General features: G+C 32.5%; 1 protein-coding gene across 1 annotated transcript in view; it reads right to left on the bottom strand.

Annotated features, from left to right (window-relative positions):
- LOC116574059 (E3 ubiquitin-protein ligase MYCBP2) overlaps positions 1 to 23,730 on the bottom strand; it is a 211,509-nt gene that overhangs the window by 179,172 nt on the left and 8,607 nt on the right. The window contains exons 6-11 of the mRNA XM_032314603.1: positions 20,469 to 20,628; positions 18,095 to 18,299; positions 15,900 to 16,045; positions 15,467 to 15,568; positions 7,182 to 7,289; positions 474 to 593 (exon numbers count right to left, since the gene is read on the bottom strand). Of these exons, the coding sequence (XP_032170494.1) occupies positions 474 to 593; positions 7,182 to 7,289; positions 15,467 to 15,568; positions 15,900 to 16,045; positions 18,095 to 18,299; positions 20,469 to 20,628 (841 nt within the window). The remainder of the gene's footprint in view (positions 1 to 473; positions 594 to 7,181; positions 7,290 to 15,466; positions 15,569 to 15,899; positions 16,046 to 18,094; positions 18,300 to 20,468; positions 20,629 to 23,730) is intronic.

Below are 23,730 nucleotides of genomic sequence, written 5' to 3'. Positions count from 1 at the left end.
AAAGAAAGAATTTAACATTTTTTATTTTTATAAAGGTTGAACAGTACAACCTAGGCTATATAGGTCGAATGTCAGTAATTTACTAAGAGTTTAATTATTTTCTACATTTTAAGAAATTTGTTGATACACATGTTTCATTGAACAGCAGCAAAATATGGGACCAGGTGGTAAAAATCACAGAATCCTAGACAGCAAAGGAATTTTAGGGATTATTTCATCTTCAGCAGTTTCATTAATTGAATTATAAAATAAGTCCATCAGAAGACAGATTAAAAACCAGATCTCTAGACAAGTACCTATTCTATCATGCCACAGTGTCTGTAACAAATACAAAGCTTTTGCAGATTTGAGAGAAATTGTCATACTACAGCTTTTAACACATACTTAGTAGACTGCATTTGTCAAAACCAAACAACTAAGTTATTTAGCACAATTATAAAAATGCAGTTATACCCTAAAGTTCCAGCTGCTACCTGAATGGTGAAATCCACAGCTGACTTGTACTGCTCGGAGCTCACAGTCAAATCGCACAGAGCCTGGAGGATATGTTGTGATTTTGCTGGCATCTTTTTCTCCTCGTTCTCCACTTCCATCTGTAAGTGTTATAATTTGTGATTAAGCCATTATTCATCTTCAAAATAAAACTTTCAATCAGTTTACTATGGAAGAATAAGAGAAAAATGTTAAGAGAAATAAGCAAGAAGAATCTGCAGCTGTTAGAAGTGACAGATCAAGAATCTACCTGTAAAGAAGGAATTTTGGAAAGATATACTATATATTTCTGTTTGCAAGTATCACTAAATCAATAAAAACAGAGAAAAGATTTGGTTATAGATAAAACCTATTAAGCTAGTCAGTTATGTAATGTAAATGGGTCATTAAATTATATATTTAACAAAATTCTAAATAGTTTACATGGGAAAATTTAGTTTGCATAAAAATAACTGCATGCAAAGTCACTTAACAATTATTTTAAACTCAGTAATAGTGTTAGTACCAGCCACTTAAAAAATAAGTTCCTAGTTGACTTTTAAATGACTTAGATTTCACATATACATCTCAGAAAGGCTACCCTGTCCATCAGTATTCCATCAATTGAACTTTAAAAAAATGTATAAAGACCAAAGAGCTTTATCCAATATATTGTAATCCAATGGCTGGCTCTTATTCATCTTTCCTGTCCCACCCTGCTCCTTAGCCATTCTACTTTGTGGTCTTTTTCTAGCCCCCAAACACTACTCTCAACCAAACCTTTCTGTTTCAGTTCTTCTTTCTTCCCCTCTCGAACTTGCTTCAAACATTTCTCTCCACCCCTATTTTTTACCTTTAACTTAAATATTCTGGCATTCTGACCATAAAACAAAAACCACATTCCAGAATCTAAAACTTTAGTCTGGAAAGTGTGAATAAAGGAGACAACTCATTTTTCCTAATCTAAAACTATATACCAACTAAAATATGATCTCTGTATTATCAAGATTCAAATTCCTTACACTTGGAATAAATGTAAATCTGGAAGGAATTTCAAAAGGTCAACTAGTATAAGCCACTTCCTTGTGGAATAGCAACTCTAAATAAGTGTGTATAATATGCAGATACACATGTGGATCTATATAAATTTTTAATTACATCTGAATTTTTATTGCCCATTTTAGAATGCTAGACAGAATAACATCAAATCCTTTTATGTTCAATATTACCCTTTCTTCTTTTACATAGTATTTCTAACCTTTAGTAATGATCCAGGTAAGATAAGACTGGCCTAAATTATGAGTTCCCTTTTTATAACTAAATAACATCCTATTATTTAAAAAATCTTTAAACTCTTTATAACACTAGGACAGTAAAACCTCACTAATTCGGAATAACATAGAATAGGTTGGTCCATATGACTTACTGAAAAGGTCTTTCTTAATCATAAAACATTTAGGTAAAAATTCTGTCTAGTATCTTCAAGCAGTACAGTTTACAGATTAAACTAAGTGCTACAATAAACAAAATGTGGTTACCTACATTATAATTCAAAATAGGCCTATATTACATAAAAATGTACCATAAACATAAAAGTCCTTTAACATACAAGAATTAATTGCTGGACCCAGAGGTTGAAGGCACGTTGAAGGAATCCTTCATTTCTTGAGCCCTTGGTTTGAAAAGCTAGTGATTTTAGACAGGTTTCCCCTTATAAGTATGACCCTGAAAATTCAGAGGAAGAAATTACTTTGAATTTTTTACTCAAAAAAGATCACAAATACTGCATCTGAAGTATAATAAATTCTGAATTAGTGAGAGGTTTTACTATAATAGGATAAAGAATAGGATTCCTCTTTTGCTAAATTACCTAATGTGGGTGTGTCAAACTAAATCTGCAAGAATGAATGGGCTAAAAAGAAAAAAAATCACAACATTTTGTTAACTCCATCCAAAATGAAACACAGTCTTAGTTCCGAGACTCCTCATCTTGAAAGACAGTGGAACGGTAATACAAACAAGGCCTTATACAAAAAGGAGTAAATATTGTCTAAAAACTATATAAGATGACAGATGTATAGAAATTTTACAGCTTGATCTCAACTGGTAAAAATATCTAATTATTAAAACCAGATCTAATTTAACAGAGAAAACATACTGTGTTCACGGGATTTTGTCAGACTTAGGTAAATTCAACATTACAAGTATCATTTTACTTTATATAAATGTACTGATGCTTAATTAGAAATTTTTACCTTTGAGTTTAGCATTTTGCCCTCTCCTGTGATTCAGAGATTAATAAATATAGATACAAATCCTACAATAGAGGTATAGCATCAGGGAAGGAGACAAAAAAAAAAAAAAAAAAGAAGAAGAAGAAGAAGAAGAAGCCTAGTAATTTACTGATTAAAATCATAGTGATTAAAAGAGTAACAGTTATTATTTAAAGGTAAAAATAATATGAGGAACATTTTGTTCAAGTTCATCCAAACAAACCTGTATCTAACTATATTAAATAATCTCTCAATTATTATAAATGGTGAAAACATAACAAGTAAAAAAAAAAAGGAGATGAAGTTTTTTATCATTAGCAGCAGCAGTGGAAGAATTTTAAAAATACATATTTGTATCTCGTATTTGATGTCAGTTAAAAAATCAAGTAAACATCTAACAGTTTAGAAATTTACAGGTCATCAAAGAATAAAAGGGTACCTGATTCGCAGCTAAAAATTCAGTGTCAATTCAAGAATCAGGAAGTGAAACTTAGCAAGATTAATTCTCCTCATTATTCAATAAAGTGATAATGAGCAGCAACATAATCTCAGATTTGCTGGAAAAATAATTAGATCTGAATATTCTTATAATTGGCCATGTAGGTATAAGCGTATCTGCATTTTCCCCTACTATAAGTTTGTCCATCTATGTGATAATGAAACTATAACACAGCTATAAAGTTTGACAGATATAATTAAAATATTGTGTGTATATATATGCTACATTATTTATGCATATTTGTGTACACACAGAGAGATAAGAAGATTCAATATGTAGGGGCGCCTGGGTGGCTCAGTGGTTTGAGCCGCTGCCTTCGGCTCGGGTCATGATCTCGGGGTCCTGGGATCGAGTCCCGCATCGGGCTCTCTGCTCAGCAGGGAGCCTGCTTCCCTCTCTCTCTCTGCCTGCCTCTCCATCTACTTGTGATTTCTCTCTGTCAAATAAATAAATAAAATCTTTAAAAAAAAAAAAAAGATTCAATATCTAAAGGGCTCTAACTTTTAATTTTAATATTTACCTCAATATATACTTTCTTGAGTAATCTTATAGTCATGCATATCATAAAACGTATCACAGAACACAGTGAGTACTTTGAACAAAATGACTAAAAGAAAACAGCAGAGCACTTAACAAATACAGTTAGCTATGCACTTACTTTGTACTACACAATGAATATTTAAATACCACAGTGAAGAAGTGCTTTTGGGCACTGAAGACTAAGAGACTTGAATTGGAATTCTGGCTCTACCATTTGCTACTTGTATGACAACTGAACACTGGACCTTCTTTAAACCTTTAACTTCTATCTATGAAATAGCAATAGTGTACATTACCTCACAAGCTCCTATATAATATATAAAAAGTGCTCAATCAATATTCATTACTGTTGCTTTTTAAAAATCAGTACAACAACTGATGATATCAGTATTGTTACTCTACTTTGCAACTGGGAAAACTGAGGCTTAGAAGGGTTAAGTAACCAGCCCAAAGTAATAAGTAGTAGGGCAGTTCTGGAGTTTGATCATCTATTTTACAACCATCAAATGGCTGACATCTTAAATCTTTTGTAAAAAGAAATTAATTATATCTTTAACAAATCTCAAATTTTGTGCTTTTGGATAATTCTCAAAGAGAAAGCAAAGAATTCCAAGAATATATATGTATATATATACATATATATACATACATATACACATACATATATATCTTAATTAAATCTTTAAATCAACATAATCAGTTAGGAATTATCATTCTTATCTTTTAAAAAAAGGAAAACTGAAGCCAAAGAGATCATGAAATTTCTGAACAGCCACATAGTTCTAAAAAATGACAAATTTAGGACTAAAATTGACATCTAATTCCAAAGGCTATATAATTTCCATTACACCACACCATTTCTAAACAGAAAATAGGTATAAAATACACAAAGATGTTTATCAGTGAGCCTTCGGGTTTCATATTAGTCACTCCAAGCCAGATTTCAAGACTGTCTCCAGAGCATCAGATGTTCCTAACTAGGAGTACTACATCAAAATCTTTTTCTATGTAAGGCACTGAATAGCTGAAACAAATGTTAATCCAGTTATCTGTTTGAAATATGGCCTACGGTTACATTTTTAAAATAACTTACTATATGTTTTATGGATTATATGTTATACTTATTAACTGAGCCTTATATAGTCTAGTTTCCCTCCAGTCAAAATTTGCCTATAAAAGGTTGGATTCTATGACCTTCTCTGAATTTTCTCCAGTCAGCCAGAAGCTCTCCAACTTTTCAGCTCAGAACCCACTCCTGGTTAACAATAAATCCACATTTCTTACCCTCCACACACCTCCACAAAAAAGTGATAGTCAAGACAATTTTATCTATTACCATCTGACAATCTGTACCACCAATATAATTAAATGAAAGACAGAACACAGCAATTAATATAGTAAATTTCTCGTGGAAGACAAACAGGGTAAGAAAAAAAGAGAAAATCATATGTAGGAAAAATTTATTAAAAGAACGTGATTATATGTAGCAAGAGTTAAAAGCAGAGTGCGTGGGAGATGATTAAATGACAGGAATAGTGAATGCTAAGAGAATAGGTAGAGAGAATTTGTGGGTGTACAGGAATTAGTGAGTGGTAAGTTAATACTCTTTATGTAAAATAAAGCACCATTTGATAAAATATTACCTACTTACACTTTAAATTCATTTTGGTGGTAAAGAGATGAAACTGTTTCACTCTACCAAACCTGATAAAAACACATATACATACACACAACTGGCTGTATACTGTAATACCACAAGTAAGTCCTTCTAAAGAGGTTGCTACAAAAACACAGTATTGTTATAAAATAAGCCAATAGTAGATAAGATGGCAGCAAGGCCAGTTATTGTTGAGTAACTGCTACAGCTACTCAATGTAGACACTGTGAAAAGTCGGTTTTAAATTTGTAACCCCAGTCTTCACTTAGCATTTCATTTTCAAATTCTGCAAAAATGTATGATGTTTGGCCATAAGAAACTAACATGGAGCTGAAAAAGTTTTAAACTGCTTCATGAAATGTGGACATTTAACCTCAGGTAAAGTACTAGAAAAATTCCACCTTTCCTTAATTGGGGGGTAAAAAAAAAAGACAACTGAGAAAAATCCATCCTAATAGTAGCATAGTATAAAATATGAGATCAGAAATTCTGGCAATAAAATAACTGACACATAGTATACCCCAAATATCATTCCTTAGATTTAAACATTTATGGCATTATTAGAGCACTCAATAAATGAAGCAATCACAACTTTTCCTATAGTTAATCATGTTAGATTTAAAATATCCTCAATTTTTATTTCTGTAGAATATATCTTAAAAAGTGCTCTACCAATGCTTTGATTAATAAGAGGGGTTTTGTTTGTTTTGTTTTGTGGTTTTGCTTTGAGTGGCAAACTGATAAATTGAGAGAAGCAAATGTAAATAAAGTTAAATATAATATATTGCATATGAAAGTTTAAAAATAAAATTAGTTTATAACAGTCTTGCAGCATAGGAAAAATAAAACACAAAACAGGTTAAGTTGTCTATATGGAATGTATGTTTTTAAAACTTTGTATTCTATTTTGTGGGATATATTCTGAGCATTTAAGAAAGCAGCAACTGGAAGTTATATTTGTCAAAGAGCCCCTGGTACACACACCAGGATTCAAGGCAGAATTTATATATAAATTTATAAATACTCTGCATTAAATTCTTTCCTGATCTTAGTTGACCCATACCTGTAGTTTAAAGGAAAATAAGTGTGCTTTAGGGATATGTCTAATTAATCCAGAGCTATAAGATCTCAAAGAATTACACAGAAATAGATTCTTAGTTAACTCACAGACTTGTCTAGACCTCTGACAGTTTTCTAGGACTAGAATAGGTGGATATAATAACTCTTTATTTACACCTATCAGCATTTAACCCTCAAATACCAAATAATTTGTGTGTGTTGTGTATATAAACTTTAATATTAAAACAATGGAAAAGTATAATAGCAATCAACTCATTATCACTTTATACACTGAATTTAGTAATTTTGTTAATTCTAAAACATTTTTTAAAAAGTACTATAAAATGTCAGATAGCAGTCATCGAAGAGCAAATAATAAAGGATAAAAACAGAAAGCAATAATTATTTTTCCATCTTCCCTCAACTTTATGAAATTGGAAAAGAAAAGGTAAAGAAAAAGAAACATTGCAAAATGTCTTATTAAAGTTAACAAATAAAAAGGAATGAGACTGACAGCCATTGACAAACAGTACATCTTTCATCATGTTCTTTCTCCTCAGGCTATATAATGAAAGAAGCAAAGTAGAAGAATTAGGTTTGTGCATTTTCCCAGAGACAAAATTCAAATGAGTGGAAGAAACTGGGGAAGTATCCCACCTAATCGATAAGGAAGACCAAATACCTTTGTGCTTGTCCCGTTTATGCTTTAGCTGAGCTGGATGGGATCTGAGTCTGGCTAGAGCCTGTTCTCGATGGTTCATAAAAATAGGACCAGCAAATACAAGGGGGCCTGAGGAGAAACATTTTGTATGTGCATAGAAAAGCTCACAAAATGAAAACACTACAATGAATAAAAAATAATTCAAACTAAAAGCATGGAAATTTATTCTTTACTGTTTTAGACATTATACTTTTCTCCCAATTTCCCCACATTAATCCCCAACCCCATTCCACACCCAAGTGTTAATATCAGAACTACAGTTGATACAGTAAAATTTCTTTTACCTCATAAATTTATCACGTAGGTATGAAAAGTCTCAAGTACATAATCAGAAAGTTCAATTAAAAAAACATCTTATATTTTTAATATCATATATATTCAAGCTTAGTAAACCAAACATTTATAGACAACAATATCTTTCCTATTAAAATAACAAAACCAACTAATTTTAAAATGATTAAATTTTAACAAGGTTTTCAAACTTTAATATCCACATCAGTCTTGCTACAAAACCAAGATAAATATTACTGACTTAACTACATTAACATTCTGCCATACAGGTAGGAAAACAAGACAGCAAAAAAACAAAACAAAACCAAAAATTACTATGATATGATATATACATATACATATATGGACACACATTCATATACATGCATATATATATATATATAAAATCACTACTTTGTAAAGACAGGATTACAGAAGTTTTTTTTAATTTTCCGAAAAGAATAAATCTAACTTCAAATGTGATTTCTGTAACAACATATACAAAATCAGAAACAAGGTATTGATGTTTAAGAGGGTAATCTAACCCAAGTAACATTTTTGGAATATTAACAATTCTCTGACAAAATCATATCTTTCTGAAACTCCACTATGTACATACACACATATACAAATGCACATTCATATAGATTATTGTTATTTCCACTTATATTCAAGAAAAAAAACAATAGCAAAATTAATCTCAATAAAAATTTAATTTGCTTTTCCCTACTATCCTTTAACTTAAAAAGGGAAAATTGTAAGTTGTATCTTAAAACTTCTGTTCTTTTCTTATAGAATTGACCTATACTTTCCTTAAATTTGAGTAACATCAAAAATGCCTGCAAATTTCAAAATACTCTGAGGTTACCAGTATTTGAAAAGGAAATTGACAGTATATAAGCACTGAATATTTTTAACTAAAGCCAGTTTTCATGATTCTCTACACCTCTTCAACTGTAATTAATTTTTCTAACAATGGAACAAAATAAGTATCAACAAAATACTATCCTATAATAAAATTTGACAAATGCAAATTCAACAAAGTACCCTTCATTAAATATTAAAAATTGGTAGGAAAATATATTTTAATTATATCTTGAGATATAAATAAAAATGCAGGCAAAAATGCAGGCATCCCCAATTCTATGAAAAACCAAGAATAATATATTCTATGACTACTACAGATAGAAATATGCTAATTTAAAGTTAATAAAAATTAAATATTATTTCCTAGAATGCAGCAGCAATTATTTTCAAGGTAAAATTCTTATTTCTTCAACATAACATTTTTCAATTAATTTACTAAAGCAAATAATATAAACCAGTCTAAAAAGCATCCAATACTTTCCAACTGCCGCAAAGAACTATAAATATAAAAATGACAGCAATATTAAGTTACATTACTCTTTTCTGATTTCTATGGTCTTCCTGGGATACTGTTTCTTCCCATAAAAATATTATACCCATAATATTCATAGTTATTTAGCTTCTTACTAACTTCAATCTCTTTAGAGTCTCTTGGTACAAAAATTTAGAAGGCCCAAAGGCAATCATGCTGAGGAAGTATACATCTGAGCTCAATTTAACTCACCACTTATAATATCAGGCTATGAGGTTCTAAAATATTTGTGTTCCAAGGACTACAATAATTTTTCTTATAAACATTGTTCAGTCATTTACTTACTCACCATTTTTTGTCTTTAATGTAACAGACACCAGGTATCATGTATGTTATGACAAAGACACAGAGCTCATTAGAATTTAGTCCATTAGGGAAGACAGAAATAACAAAACTAAGAATTGCAATGTGTTGGGATAAATGTTATAAAGGAAACCTGTACACATTCTGAAGGATGAAAAGTGACCTATCAACTGGGGTGAAAGAATGAGAAAAAGTCTGCCAAGAGAGAAGGAAGGAAAGAGAGGGCATTCCAGGCAAAAGAAACAGGATTTATAAAAGGAAGCAGAGGTAAACAATATTATATAGTCATTAAAAACACATATCGCTGAAATGGATGGAGTGCAGGGTTATGAAGCAGACAGTGGTGGGAAATGAGTTTGCAGATACATATGAAAAACAGATAATTACAATCTTTTTCTACCATGAAACATTATTGTAGAAGTAATGAGATGTCATAAAATGTTCTCAATTAGTCAACAAGAATATATTAAGTACTGACCAATTTCAGGCATTACCCTTGGTCCTGGGAAATCTTGGAAAAACAAGACACCATCTCTGCTTTCTGAAGTTTGCAGTCTAATGTGGGGAGGGGAGGGAGGGTGAGTTTACACACAACTCAATAAGCCATTATGACTGTGGGTTACCAGAAAATTAAGCACACTGAACGGGCAGCCAGCAAACCTTAAGGATGGGAATATAGGAAGTTTCAGGTACAAGAACAGAAAATACCACATAAGCTAAAACTTAAAGAGGTAGTGGTACTCCAAAGGTTCACAGATATGAGAAAAAAATGGACATAGGGAACATGAGGCTGTAGAGAATTTTTTTTTTAGATCTATTTATTTATTTGAGAGAGCATGAGCACATGAGTAGGGGGAGGGGCAGAAGAGGGACAAGGAAAGAGACTCTCAAGCAGGCTCCCCACAAGAGTGCTAGCCTGATGCAGGGCTCAAGCTCAGGACCCTGAGATCATGACCTGGGTAGAAGTCAAAAGTCGGATGCTTAATCGGACTGAGTCACCCAGACGCCCCAGGAAATCTTTATGTATGATTATTATGCAGAAAGTGCTTTTGTGCTATTTAAATCAGCAATGAGATGACACTTTATCATGTTTTTTTAATGAAGAGGAATAATGCATTAGATGCTAGAAGAAAACACTACTTTCAGATGTTAGTCTTGAGAAGATGAACTCCTGTAATATTTCAAAAACAATTTGAAATTTCTGTTAAAATTTAAAACATAAAAACTCTCTGGCCCAGATATTCTATTTCTGGGAAACTCTACTGTATAAGCAAAAACTCCAATATGGCTATATAAGTTTAAGAACATTTATTGAAAGGGTGCCTGGGTGGCTCAGTGGGTTAAGCCTCTGCCTTCGGCTCAGGTCATGGTCTCAGGGTCCTGGTATGGAGCCCTGCATCAGGCTCTCTGCTCAGCAGGGAGTCTGCTTCTCCCTCCACCTCTGCCTGCCTCTCTGCCTACTAGCGATCTCTCTTTCTCTGTCAAATAAATAAATAAAATCTTAAAAAAAAAAAAAAAGGAATAAAGAATATTTATTGTAAAAAAAAAAAACATAAAAACTTGAAAATAACCTAAATGTCCATCAACAAAATAATGGTTGGAAAAAACTGCAGTACAGCCATATTACAAACTATTATATAGCTCTTAAATAGAATGTAGTAGATCCATATTTACTAATTTAGTGTGTGTTCATGATGTAAAATGAGAAAAAGATGCTGCAAAGAATTGTATCTATAATAAAATGCCACTTTTGTAAATAAACATTTGCCTATACTTTCACACATGCATAGATATCAGCATAGTAGATATATGTGTAGATATACTATAATGGAGTAAATGTATATATGGTATATGGAAGTATACTTATTAGACTAAACTCCATTTGCTTGGCAGAAAGAATGGGAAGGTAAGAGAAAAAATATAAGCAAGATATAAAAATGCATATACTATCACATTAACCAAATATGTAAAATAAAACTGTCAGTGATTTAACTGGAAATGTATAAAACTTGGTTAGAAAATAAAGAGAAAATAATAAAAGAAATAAGTTAAAGGATAGATTTGTGAAAAACTTTTGACCTATATTCCTGTATTAATTTAAAATGGCACTGCAATAAAGCACCAAAAATTTTTTTCTAATAGAATATCAAGGGGAAAAACAAAACAAAACAAAAGAGGACACCCGTATGTATCACAGTATGAAATGATGTACGATAACTCAACAAAAAAATATACACAGAAAAAAACTGGAACAAAGTACACCAAAATTCTACCAGTGGTTATCTTATTACATTGTATGTAATCCTCACTGTATGTCTGCTTATTAAAGGTAATAAAAGGGAGGTTCAGAGTGGTTAAATTCCAGAATCATACACCCCCAGTAAAAGTTAAGAAACCAGGATCTGAACCAAAGCCTAATTTCAGAACCTATGCTCTGAACGGTCATGCCATATAGCTTTGCTAACCACAGAATGTGATACCCAAGTGAAACTATTGAGAGGAAAAGGGCCTGGACAGTCAATGTAAAACGGGACTCCCAGGCAAGTCAGACATAAGCTCACTCCATCTATAGCTCCCAATTATCAAAGTTTGATAACATTCAGGGGGAAAGCAAGAAGGAAAAGTAGCCAACATTATTTGAGCTTGGTGTTCCTTACAAGAGAGCACTGAGAAGGAATACAAAGATTAAGATCATTCATTGATATAATTACCCAGTAGTTCTGATGAGTTAAGAGAGTTCTACTTAAAAATTCCACTGAACAAGCATTTCACCATTAAAGTTAATGTAAGACTCAGAGCATTTAAATATCAATCAACCCTGTATAACCTAAAAAGCTAAAACTTATCATACATATCACTGAAATAAAATACGTAAATGAATACACTGGTAACTAAGAATATACATTTAAGAAAAAAAAATTATACTAAAAGAATATAAAAAAATCTAAAGACTAAGTTCCAAATTAATAAAAGTATAGTAATAACACTGTTCTTTCAGATTTCAATAGCACACTCCACTCTGTAAGACTGTGTCACAAACAGCAGCAACTAAATTACATCAATAGTCCTGAGGCTGAGCAAATCTTTAATACAAGAACCAGGTCCTAAAATCCTGATCAACTTTGAAATAACACCAACTTAATAAACAGAATGAGACAGATAAATCAAGTTAAATAATTTGATATAATCTAATCTTGAAGTTCAGAAATTTCAACATAGGTAAAAGCCAATTATTAATGAGTACAATTATTAACTTATCACTAAGCTGTTAATAACTAAAAGATACCAAAAGGCTAAGGAAAAAAAAATATAGGTATGTGTGGCAGTTGGAATACTAAAAATTTATTTTACTTTGTTTTGTCTTCCTCATTAAGGCAAAACAAGACAAACAACTCTCTCTAGCTCTTTAGCAGAATGCAGACATTCGGACACAGGCCTGGTATTCTGCTGCAGAAGATGCATGCAAGCAACTATGAACATCACTGCCTGGGAATAGGAGTTCTTGTGCTTTAGCACCAACAGAATTACCTAGACTTGTTTAAACACAGTTTGCTAGGCTCTGCTCCCTGAATTTTTGACTCAGTGGGTCTGAGGTGGAGCCTGAGAACAGGCAACTCTAACAAGTGCTCAATGACGCTAGTCCCTTTGAGACTACTTTGAGAACCACCGTTCTAACATAATGAAAAGCACAGTATTTGAAAGACATTCCTCCATCCAATTAAAATAAAAATATTTTTTAAAAAGCAAAGGTAAAGTATAAACATCTTAGAACTAGTCTTTATCTTTTTAAGAAACAATGGCTTAAGTTTTAAAAACATAACTCTTACTTTGTTTATAAAGTAATACACACATTGGAGATTATTTAGAAAACACACTGTAAAGAACAAAACAAAAATCACATCTAAACTCACTTTTCAGGAAAAGTTACTACTAACATTTTGGTATCTACCTTTCTGGTTTTTCCCCTATGCAAGTGTGGATATATCTTTGTGCACATTTTTTTTTTTTCCTTATAAAACTGCTGGTAAGGGAGTGCTGGGAAAGAATATAAAGATCATATCATAAAAGAGTCATATCACCATACTGGTTTTCAATTATTTAATATGGTATAAGAATTTCCTAAAATCATTGAATAAGAGTCTGTAGTCTGACTTTTAAAAATGGGTACACAGTTAAAATTCTTATTTAAAAGTATTTTTACAAAATAAAATGTATAAACAAGGTTCTCTTTGCATTGCACTGTGTTAAATGAAACACATGCATACTGTAAAGTGTTCTCACTATATGATACCATAGTAACCAGGGAGGTTGTACAAAGCAAGGGCATGGTTCTAATATTTCAGTACCATGTTAGGTAACAAAAGCCATAATTCAGGCCAATAATGAGGATCCTAAGCCATTAAGAAAAGATATTTTCTGCATATTTTACTAAATACTGTGTTTTAACAAAAATGAAAAAAAAAGTATGAGAAAGAGCTCAATCAAAAAATAGAAAGACAAAATTTCTATGCACCAATAATCTAAAGAAGTCTTATACACCAATTGCCTAGAACATAAGTCTGTGTTTATAAGATCAGATACAGTAATAAAATCTCTGTAAATATTTAAATAGTAGAGTTTTTAAAACCTCTGAAAGACTAGAGTTTATGTTTTTAAGGCCTACGACACATTTTAAGATAAATGGCAAAAGAATATTCTGCAATCACAAAATTTCGTTGAACTAATGCATCATCAATGTTCTTTTACTTCTGATATGCAGAAATATACTACAGCTAGAGAAGAAAAGCTTTTTTACAGAGGGAGAAAAAAAACTAATACAACACACAGAGCGAGCAATTACACATCATCATAAGGACTTGCGGTACTTCGGTTGCAACATAAGAAATTGCTGGTTTTTGTAGGTCAATGCATATGATTCAACCCAGTATTTCCCAAAAAAGAAAAAACAGGTAGTAAAAAGATGCACTGATAATTATTTTAACTTTAACAAATCATATTATTTGAATAAAAGAAACTGTCACTCAATTACCAAATGTCATAAAGACGTAGAACTTAAATTTTACCCTATTTTCTATAAAACATTTAATATACAATTTTCCCTATATTTATATAATGTAAATAATGACAGTATCTACATTCTCATTAAAATAAATTAATTTTAAAAGTGATAATTTTATGTAAACATAGCCAAGGTAACACCAAACATTCTTATATCAATTAATCAGATTGTTTATCAGATCCTAGAAAGAATAGTCTCCAAGTTCCAAGCATGTTCTACAACTTAAGTTTAATAAAAATAGAATTTACAATACATGCTATATATTTTAAGACTCCATTTATTACTCCATTCTATGTTAAAAAAAAGTACCTAGAAAAAATTTGTAATGGTGGCTAAATGGATAATAGATTTTATTTCATGTACCAAATCTCATGTCATTTCTAACAAGCATTTAAAATAAACAGTATCAGTATTTCCAATCAAGATTTTGCCTGGCAGAGGAATAAAATCACAGATCTCTTTAATCATCTGTCTTAATCCTACAAAGAAGAGATTCTACTGGGCAACCACAGTTTTAGTAATATTTATATTTATCTCTGTTATTGGATGAATATTGAAATATCTGTGTATTTTACTATCTACTTATAACTACAGTGAAATGTATTTTCAGGCTCAGAAATGGTCATAAACAATGAGAAAAAGAGAAACAATACACCTATCTTTGCAATTAAAACCTGCAAAACTCTCCAACTTACCCTTCTTGTACATAACCAGAATAAGCTTTTTTTGGGGGAAAAAAAAGAAATATAAAAACATAATTATGCACTGGACTGAAAGAAGAATGCCAGGACCATGCTCAAATGGAAATGATCATAGATGACTAAGAAAACGGAAATTAAAATACTATATTAAACTTTTGTTGTTTAAGGTTAAATAACAATCATGAGTCCAAAATCTGGGAGAAAGATCAGTTCTTAGAATTCATGTATTATTTTTTAAAGTTGCCATTGCTAATAGTTTTTGATGCTTGGCAGATGGCACAATTCTTAATATGCTTGACTTACTCCATAAACATCATATTGAATTAAATCTATGTTAATAGCACAAATGTAAATACCCTGAATATTTTCACATGACTTTCATATGTTACTATAATCTTACTAATTTTAATTGCAATGTCTTACCAAGTCAGCCTATTGTATAAACTTTCAGTGGTCTCAGTATAGGGTAAGAAAATGGACTTTCATATACTTTTCCTCTGCAGCTATATCTTACCTCTTCCTTCTTCTAATCTGTGTCTCCTGATTACACGTTGTCGTTTTTCTTCTTGTCGTAACTGAAGGTGTTCTTCAATGTTAACCCCAGGTACTGGGACAGCTAGATGATGGATCAAAAAAAAAAAAAAAAAAAACAAACAAACCACAAAGAAACACAAAAAAAACCATATATAGATAGATACAATAATAGATATGAAAGAACCATATGAAATTCAAGAAAGTAAAATCTAACAAAACACTGATGAAAACACAAATTATTTCTACTCAAAGAATCTTAGCAAAAAGAGAAAAAGAGCCTTATCCTTTAATTACTGACATACTGTCAGTTACCATATAAGCAGTATTGCATAGGTAACTATTAATTTTTTAGCACATACCAATATAAATTACTGAGCTGAGGACAAGATGCATAGTACAATCCATCACATTACCTAAGAGAAGATCTAAAGGTATCATCTCCTTCACTGCATCAAGAATTCCTCTTTGTCTTGCCTCCTGACCATCCAACTCTCTTGCACAAGCCTTGCAACACCCACACACGGCACAGCCAGATTCTCCAGAACCACAACCACAGATCCTTAAAAAATAAAAATAATTAACTGAAATCCTTCTACTCTTTCCTTAAAACTCTTTTCTGTTAATGTCTTTTCAGGATTTCCGAAGTTAAGTTATATGAGTCAACAATGAAATCGCCCCTTCAGATCAGGATGTGCCAATTTTAAAGAACTGACTAGGTATGTACAGATGAAATAACTAAAAACAAGAGTTTATTAAGTTCCTCATAGGTATAACTGGTATATTCCAACAGAAAATACAAATGGATTCTGCCATCCTCAAAACCACTATCAACAAATATTTTAAAAGCTACCACAATTAGTAAAGCACCAGCAGCTTACTATTAAATGGTCTGGGTGGGTTGGGCAGTTACCAAACAAACACTGTTCTCCACCAGCTAACTTAAGGAAGGTGTGTATAGCCATCAGTAAGTGAGCTCAGCTTGCTAGCTTCATATGTTATGTCTCCTTTTCTCTCCCTCCTTTATATGCCACCATCTCTCATTCTCTCCTTTCACTGTGTCCAATTAATTACATGGTCCTTATCGTCTTCTTTGTCCTGTTCCCATCAGTTGTGAACAAGTGTATGATACTGGATTACAACATAAAGAGAACAAGAACACTCCAGAAGCTGCCTACAGAGTCAGTGAACAACTAACTTTTTTAATCACCTATTACACAGATGTAGACAGAAGTCGCAGCTTTAATGTTATTGCTGGATCGGAATTGAAAACCTTCAGACAGCTTTGCTGAACCTGTGGTTATCCAGATTTGTGGTGGTACCAGAGAAAGAATCCCCCTGGCAGCATTTTTGAAAGACACAGCTAGGTGCCCTGTGGAACTCCTGGGTTTAAAATGCAAGCACTATTGACAATTTGGATGATCATTAACTACAGGAGTAAAAACTGATAAACTAATGGGCCTATTACATTGTCTATGCACAGTTTAAAAGATAATGTGGCATTCTAAATTTATTCTAAGATATACAGCCACAATTCTACAATAATTGAAGTCATTTTTAATAGTGCAGAGTGTCCTGGCATATAGTCTTTCTTATGTTAATTTAATTAATTCATTCATTTTTGCCTCTTTAATATTGAAATCACTGTATTTGGTTAGGTACTGTCCATTTAGGTCTGCAGGTTTAAGTTATAAATAATTATTGAAAACTGACAGTAGATCTCTGGGGGAAAAGCACATAAAGAATAATAATTTTAGGAAGGATCAGAGAATTCAAAAATTGATTTATGATACTTTCCAACTGCTTAAGTTCAGAGAAAACTTATTGTTAAAAAATCATATTCCATTAGCCTAAAAGAAAAGGCCTGTTATGTATGATTTATTTTCATATGTTAGGCCAAGTATAAAATTCTTCCCAACATTCTAGCAGAAAACCTGCATTCTGATTCTGCCAAACTCACATACAAAGTTTAAAATAATGATAACATGGGACCCCAAGCAGGAGAAAACAGGTCCAACAAAAGCAAAAGAGGATAAATATAAACAAGTATAATGTAACTTTAGAAGTGACAGTTCCTAGAACACCTAAAATTGTGAACATAAATTTAATATAAAAGAATATTATATATTCTTAATTGTTTCATATGATACTTGATATTCATATGATATTGACATTCCATCCAGAAAAGATTAATGTTCAACAAAAAAGGATAGATATTTGGCATTTATTTTAGAGAGAGATCACAAGTGGGAGGGAGAAGCAGGCTCCCCACTGAACAGGGAGCCCACTGAACAGGGCTCAATCCCAGGATCCCGGGATCATGACCTGAGCCCAAGGCAGATGCTTAACTGACTGAGCCACCTAGAGGCCCTATGACTTGTTTTTAAACAATGGTTTAAATGAATCAAATGAGAGAAAAGCAACTTAAGTAAAACTGACACTAAATTAGAAATTATTGTAACAGAAAACAATTATTAGAATTACATGTATATGCCAATATGCCCTCAAGAAACAACAAAGTAGAATACTCTCTGTAATAATTTTGAAAACAAATGTGTTGTGCACATTTTCCACTAGTATTTTATTTCTTCAGTATTAATCATGCTCTTACCCTCCAGGGACTCTGTCTGGACGCCCACTACTGACACAACTGGCTCCATAACCTGTACAGTCTCCACAGACAGTACACACCATGCACTGTTCCAGCTTCCATTTATGCATGCCTGGAGGACACATCATGGACTTCTCATCTTTTTCATCTAGTTCTTCTTCCAGGTCTTCATCCATTGCTGTTGCCATATTCTCAACTCCAAACCCTATTTGACAGATCAATTTATAATTTTTATGTAGATTACTCCCATGTCTAAAAGCCTGATAAAACGATATAACATACACTAATCTAAGTGAATATAAAAAGGAATGCTTAAAATATAAGAGCAACAAAAACAAAATTTAATATGGGAAGCACAAATAAGTGCTCTCATTTCCTTTCTGCAAAAAGAGAGAAGGCAGGAATACCTCTAAGCTGTTACTTTCTGCGAATCATACTTTTAACTTTTGTTGATTTTAGTCCCTCATTTCCATCCTTACTGCCAAACTGTCATTCTCCAGACCAGAGTGTCTCCCAACCATTCTCTAAGCCATGAGTCCCACCCCTCTAGAACAACCTCTCACTACTAGCAATTGGCAAAAATTATTATAAAGAAAAATGAAAAACTTGTCACCAAAATTTAGAAATTACATACACAAATGAAACTAAAAGTAAATGTAAAAGATAAGCCAGTTAGTCAAAGATATGTATAACACATACAACATATCAAAAATTCCTACAAACTAATAAGAAGGCAAGAAAACCAAGTTTGAAAGGATGGTCTAACATTCTCCTAAAAGTCAAGGAATGCAAATTAAAAGAAAAATGAGGGACCCAGCCTTTCTACTCCTAGTTATATGCCCAAAAGAAAAGCATACAAATTTTCACCCACATTCACTAGAAATGTTCAAAGCAACTCTATTTCTAATAATCGAAACTAGAAACTACCAAAATGCCATAATACTTGAAAAGATTGAAAAACTGTGGTATATTCACACAATTGATTACTATACAATAATGAGAAAAAATAATCTATAAATACCTGTAACAATATAAATGAATCTTGTCAAGTTGAGTGAAAAGAAACTAGATATAATCATGTGACATAATTCTATATATATACAGTACAAAAATAAGTAAAACTAATTCATGGTGTTAATGAGAGGAAGGTAGTAACTGGAGAGGAACATAAAGGGACTTCCTGGGGTGCCGCTAATATACTATTTCTTGAAGTAGGTGCCAATTATGGGAACGTGTTCAGCTTGTAAAAATTCGCCAAGATCTACACTTATGCTATGTGTATTTGGCCACATGTATGTTTTACTTCAATATGACAAATAAAAAATTATAATGAACTATACAACGTCATAATCATCAAACTGACAAAAATCTGAGTATTGATACTATATCCTGGATGATGTGGAAAATCAAAGATATCAACCTTCTTCTAAGAAAAGTTTAGTAAAGCTGAAATCTACAACACCAGAAATTATACTAGTATAGCTAGTATACCAAATTATACTCAGACATGTTTGCCAGGATAAAGGAGGTGCTGAAATTATTGATAAGAGTGAAAAATTGGAAATAAACTCATCAATCAGCAGAAGAATGGATAAATGGTGCCATGTCAGTGGTACGGTTTTTTACGTAGCAGTTAACAGGAATCATTTAGATTTATATATACTAACATAGACAAATTTTAAGCACACAAACATGACAAAGGATAAACATGTCTTCCTGTCGATAGCCTGAGTATTAGGGCAAAGCATATATGAGTAAGATGCATCTATAATTCAGCTCTTGGTAAAGGGCCAAGTATTCTTAAGAATCATTTTTTAGTTGTCAGGAACTATTTTACAGGTAGCCCGTGCTATTAAACAGGAAGAAAATATCTCCCAGAAAGGCTGCTGTCAAAAATGGTTAAAACTGAAATGTGTGGTATAAAAGGAACTAAAATGAAGCGTTTGAAAAATGCATTTTTCTAGAATATTTTAGGTCACTCAAAATGCTAAATCAAAAAGGTGTTACCATACTTTATATAAAATTTTTAAAAAATTGGGTGCCTGGCTGGCTCATTTGGAAGAGGATGTGACTCTGCATCTTGGGGTCGTGAATTTGAGCCCCATGTTGGGTACAGAGATTACTTAAATAAATAAACTTTAAAAGAAAAAAAAGTAAGTAGAACACTCAAGTTCATTTGCTCAAAAATAAAAGCCTAAAGTATATTCAATTGTTTCAGTGATATAATGTCAATATAAATAAGAAATTCAGTGGTTTTCCTATTTTATAAGTATGAAATTAAATAGCCACTTGTTTTGAAAAGAGTAAGATTTCTGTTCTAAAAAACTTATGAAAAGATGACACAAAATTTTATATCTGCATGTCCAACACCTACCTTTCCCCCCTTGGTTCATGGCACCCAGTGTCTCGTCCACACTGTCCTTATTATTCACACCAAATGTCCAGACTTCTCCATTCTTCATTAAAACACAAGTATGAGCTTTCCCCATAGCTACTTGAGTTACAAAATGGCCCTTCAAATCTGTTACCCAAACCTATAGGAAAGATACAGATTTGGTAAGGAACAACAATAAAACCTTTCTGAGTCCAGTAAATTATCAGTATTGTAAAAGGACCACCTCAACACAGAACATTTATTTCTGGGATAAAATAACCCACCAAAATGAGAAATAAAGTAGCCAAAAGACTGGTAGGGTATCAGTGAACTTATTCTGTAAGTTTGTAATGAAGTTCCAAAATCTTAAAACATCATCATTCAGACTTGGGACAAATTTTTACTGTGGCCATTGGCTCAAGCCTGCTTCTCCTGAATGTGTGCTTTAAATGTCCAAAACTCTCAACAATTCTCAGAAGGTCACTAGTTCTCAAAACTTTCCTGGTCCAAGCACAAAGAAGCCTACAAATCAGGTACTTATCTGTTTTTGATTTGCCTTAAAAAGGAATGAAGGAGGGCATGTGATGTAACCAGTGCTGGGTATTATATAAGACTGATGAATCACTGAACTCTACCTTTGAAACTAGTAATACATAATAAGTTAATTAAATTTAAAAAAATAAGAAGGATTGAAAACACAATAAAAACACTTGCTGGAGTATACTGAAACCACATTGTTTCTGTAGAAACCTGTGAGATGTCCCAAAGTAGCATTTTTCAATCATTTTTTAAACTATAGGTATTTTTCTTCCACAATCCAACAGCTAACTAGTTTCGCCAGTTCCTCACTATTCACATGTTACTTTCATTCTATTTGCCGTAACCAAGTGCCACCCATACAATCTTAATATTTTTGAATCAATTTTAAACTGACCAAGCATTTTACCTCAAGTAGCAACAACAGTAAAATTCAAAGATTGTTGAGTATTTCCAATATATACTAAAATAAAGACTTCTCAAAGAAACTATTAAAGTATTTGTTTTATTTAAATTATAAATAATAGAATTCTTGTATTACACTTTGGGAAAATCATTCCACATCTTATTTTCTCAGATATTACTTTCCTAAGGTGACCTTCTCTTCCACTTAGATTACTTCGGTCTTTTTGCTTAACAACTCTCATTTTTAGTACTTAGCATGCTTGAAAAAGATACGTATATTTAGTAATATTATTTATTATTATTGACAGTACTAGCTGACATGTCTTAGGCCCTTACATGTGTCAGGCTCTGTGCTAAGCATTTCATACGCATTATTTCCTATAATCTTATAACAACCATATGAACCATATCTTTAGCTCCCCTTGAAGATGGAAAAAAAAGAAAGTAATCTTTGAAAAGTTAAGGAATGTAAGCCAGTTATTAGCCAACTAAAAAGTGGCAGTGCTGGGATCTGTGCTTATATCCATAACCATTAAATCACACCTCTCTAATATGTAAGCTGTAATACGCCCAATTGTCTCTCAGATCCTCAAAAAGAGAGGGACCACGTCTGCCTTGTCCATCCAGCTGTGACACACAGTCAGTTCTCGATAAGTATATATTGAATAAATGCACAAGTTTTTTTCAGTGCTATCTAACAGGATCATAGCTAAACTGAACATTACTTTTAAACTATACACGAGCCCAATCCCAAATTCTGATTGACAGCTGAGGCCAACTGAGCATCTAAATATTACCACATTAAGTTAATTCACATCACCTGAGTACAGTTCAACTTAATCGCCAGAACTGTGCAACCAACATATGTCATTTCCCCAGCAGTGAGACAATCACTTAAACTTCCAACCAGAAATTTCATTAATTCTGTTTTCCTTTTCACAAAGAAATTCACAGGCTTTACATATTTACCAAATATAAAATCCTACCAAGTGGGCTGTCACAATCATATTCATTTCTTAAGAGCTAGAAAGAAAATCTAGTAACCAAATATAACAGGTTTTTGAGAGTAGAGCTTATAAATATAAAAGTCTTTATTTGGCTAGTCCTATCCCACACATCCACTCACTACACTTTTTTTTTTTTTTAAAGATTTTATTTATTTATTTGACAGAGAGATCACAAGTAGGCAGAGAGGCAGGCAGAGAGAGAGAGGAGGAAGCAGGCTCCCTGCTGAGCAGAGAGCCCGATGCAGGACTCGATCCCAGGACCCTGAGATCATGACCTTAGCCAAAGGCAGCGGCTTAACCCACTGAGCCACCCAGGCACCCCACTCACTACACTTTTGGTTTATCTTGCTTAACAAGTAATTCTTAGGACCCATGTATAAGATACTGTGTTGGGAACCGGGGATACGATAGTCAATAAGACAGAGGATCTCCCTAACTATCTAATGGGGGACATGGATAATTCATCAATTATAAATCAGTTATGTTACGAAAATCATTTCTCAAGGGTACACAAAGAGCATGTCACATGAGCATCTGAATGAGTCTAGGGAAAGCTTTCCAGACAAAGTAATAGCTAAGGTAGAGTTGTACTAATCACACTCTGGGATTAGCTCTGCATGAAACCGGTGACACTGCTCCCAGCAACAACAGGAAGGAATCACAAAATATTGTGTTTGGAAAGAAATGTGAAAAATTTAGAGAAAGCATGCTACAACTGTTAATTTTCTACACGTATCTTTCCAATATATAATGTCTAGTATTGGACTTCCTTTGCATAAATGAAATGTGTTTAAGTTGAACTTACTTGAACTGTCAGAGTAAATGGCATCTTTCCCAAACATGTACAGCTCTCCATCTTTAGAAATAACAGAACTACTTCCATTATTACAGGCTGTATACACCACAATCTTTCCTTCCATCTTAATTATCTTTTTAGGTTTATAGGGTTTTGACTGCCGTCTGCTCTTAGCTTAAAAAACAACACAGAACAAATAAAATTAAGGCATCTATACATAAATAAAAACAATGGTTTATATTAAAAAGCCCAAAATACATGCACTTATGATACACTTTATTTATTTATTTTCACAAAGGCCAGGGCTTCCCAATATGTCAATTAAAATGAGTCAACCTGCAAGCTTCATCTGGTTAATTAATACTTAGGCTATCACTGTCAGATCCTTTTTTTTGTTACACACTGAAATTTCCAATGAGAATTTTACAATTTCCTACCAAACCTCTGGCTTCTGGGGAGTCCAATCTCTAGACTGGCTATTTACATTATTAAAACTATTTCATTATCATATATATGA

Source organism: Mustela erminea, chromosome 15 (genome assembly GCF_009829155.1).
Source record: "Mustela erminea isolate mMusErm1 chromosome 15, mMusErm1.Pri, whole genome shotgun sequence".
NCBI lineage: Eukaryota > Metazoa > Chordata > Mammalia > Carnivora > Mustelidae > Mustela > Mustela erminea.
This window is presented reverse-complemented; position numbering and strand designations above follow the sequence as displayed.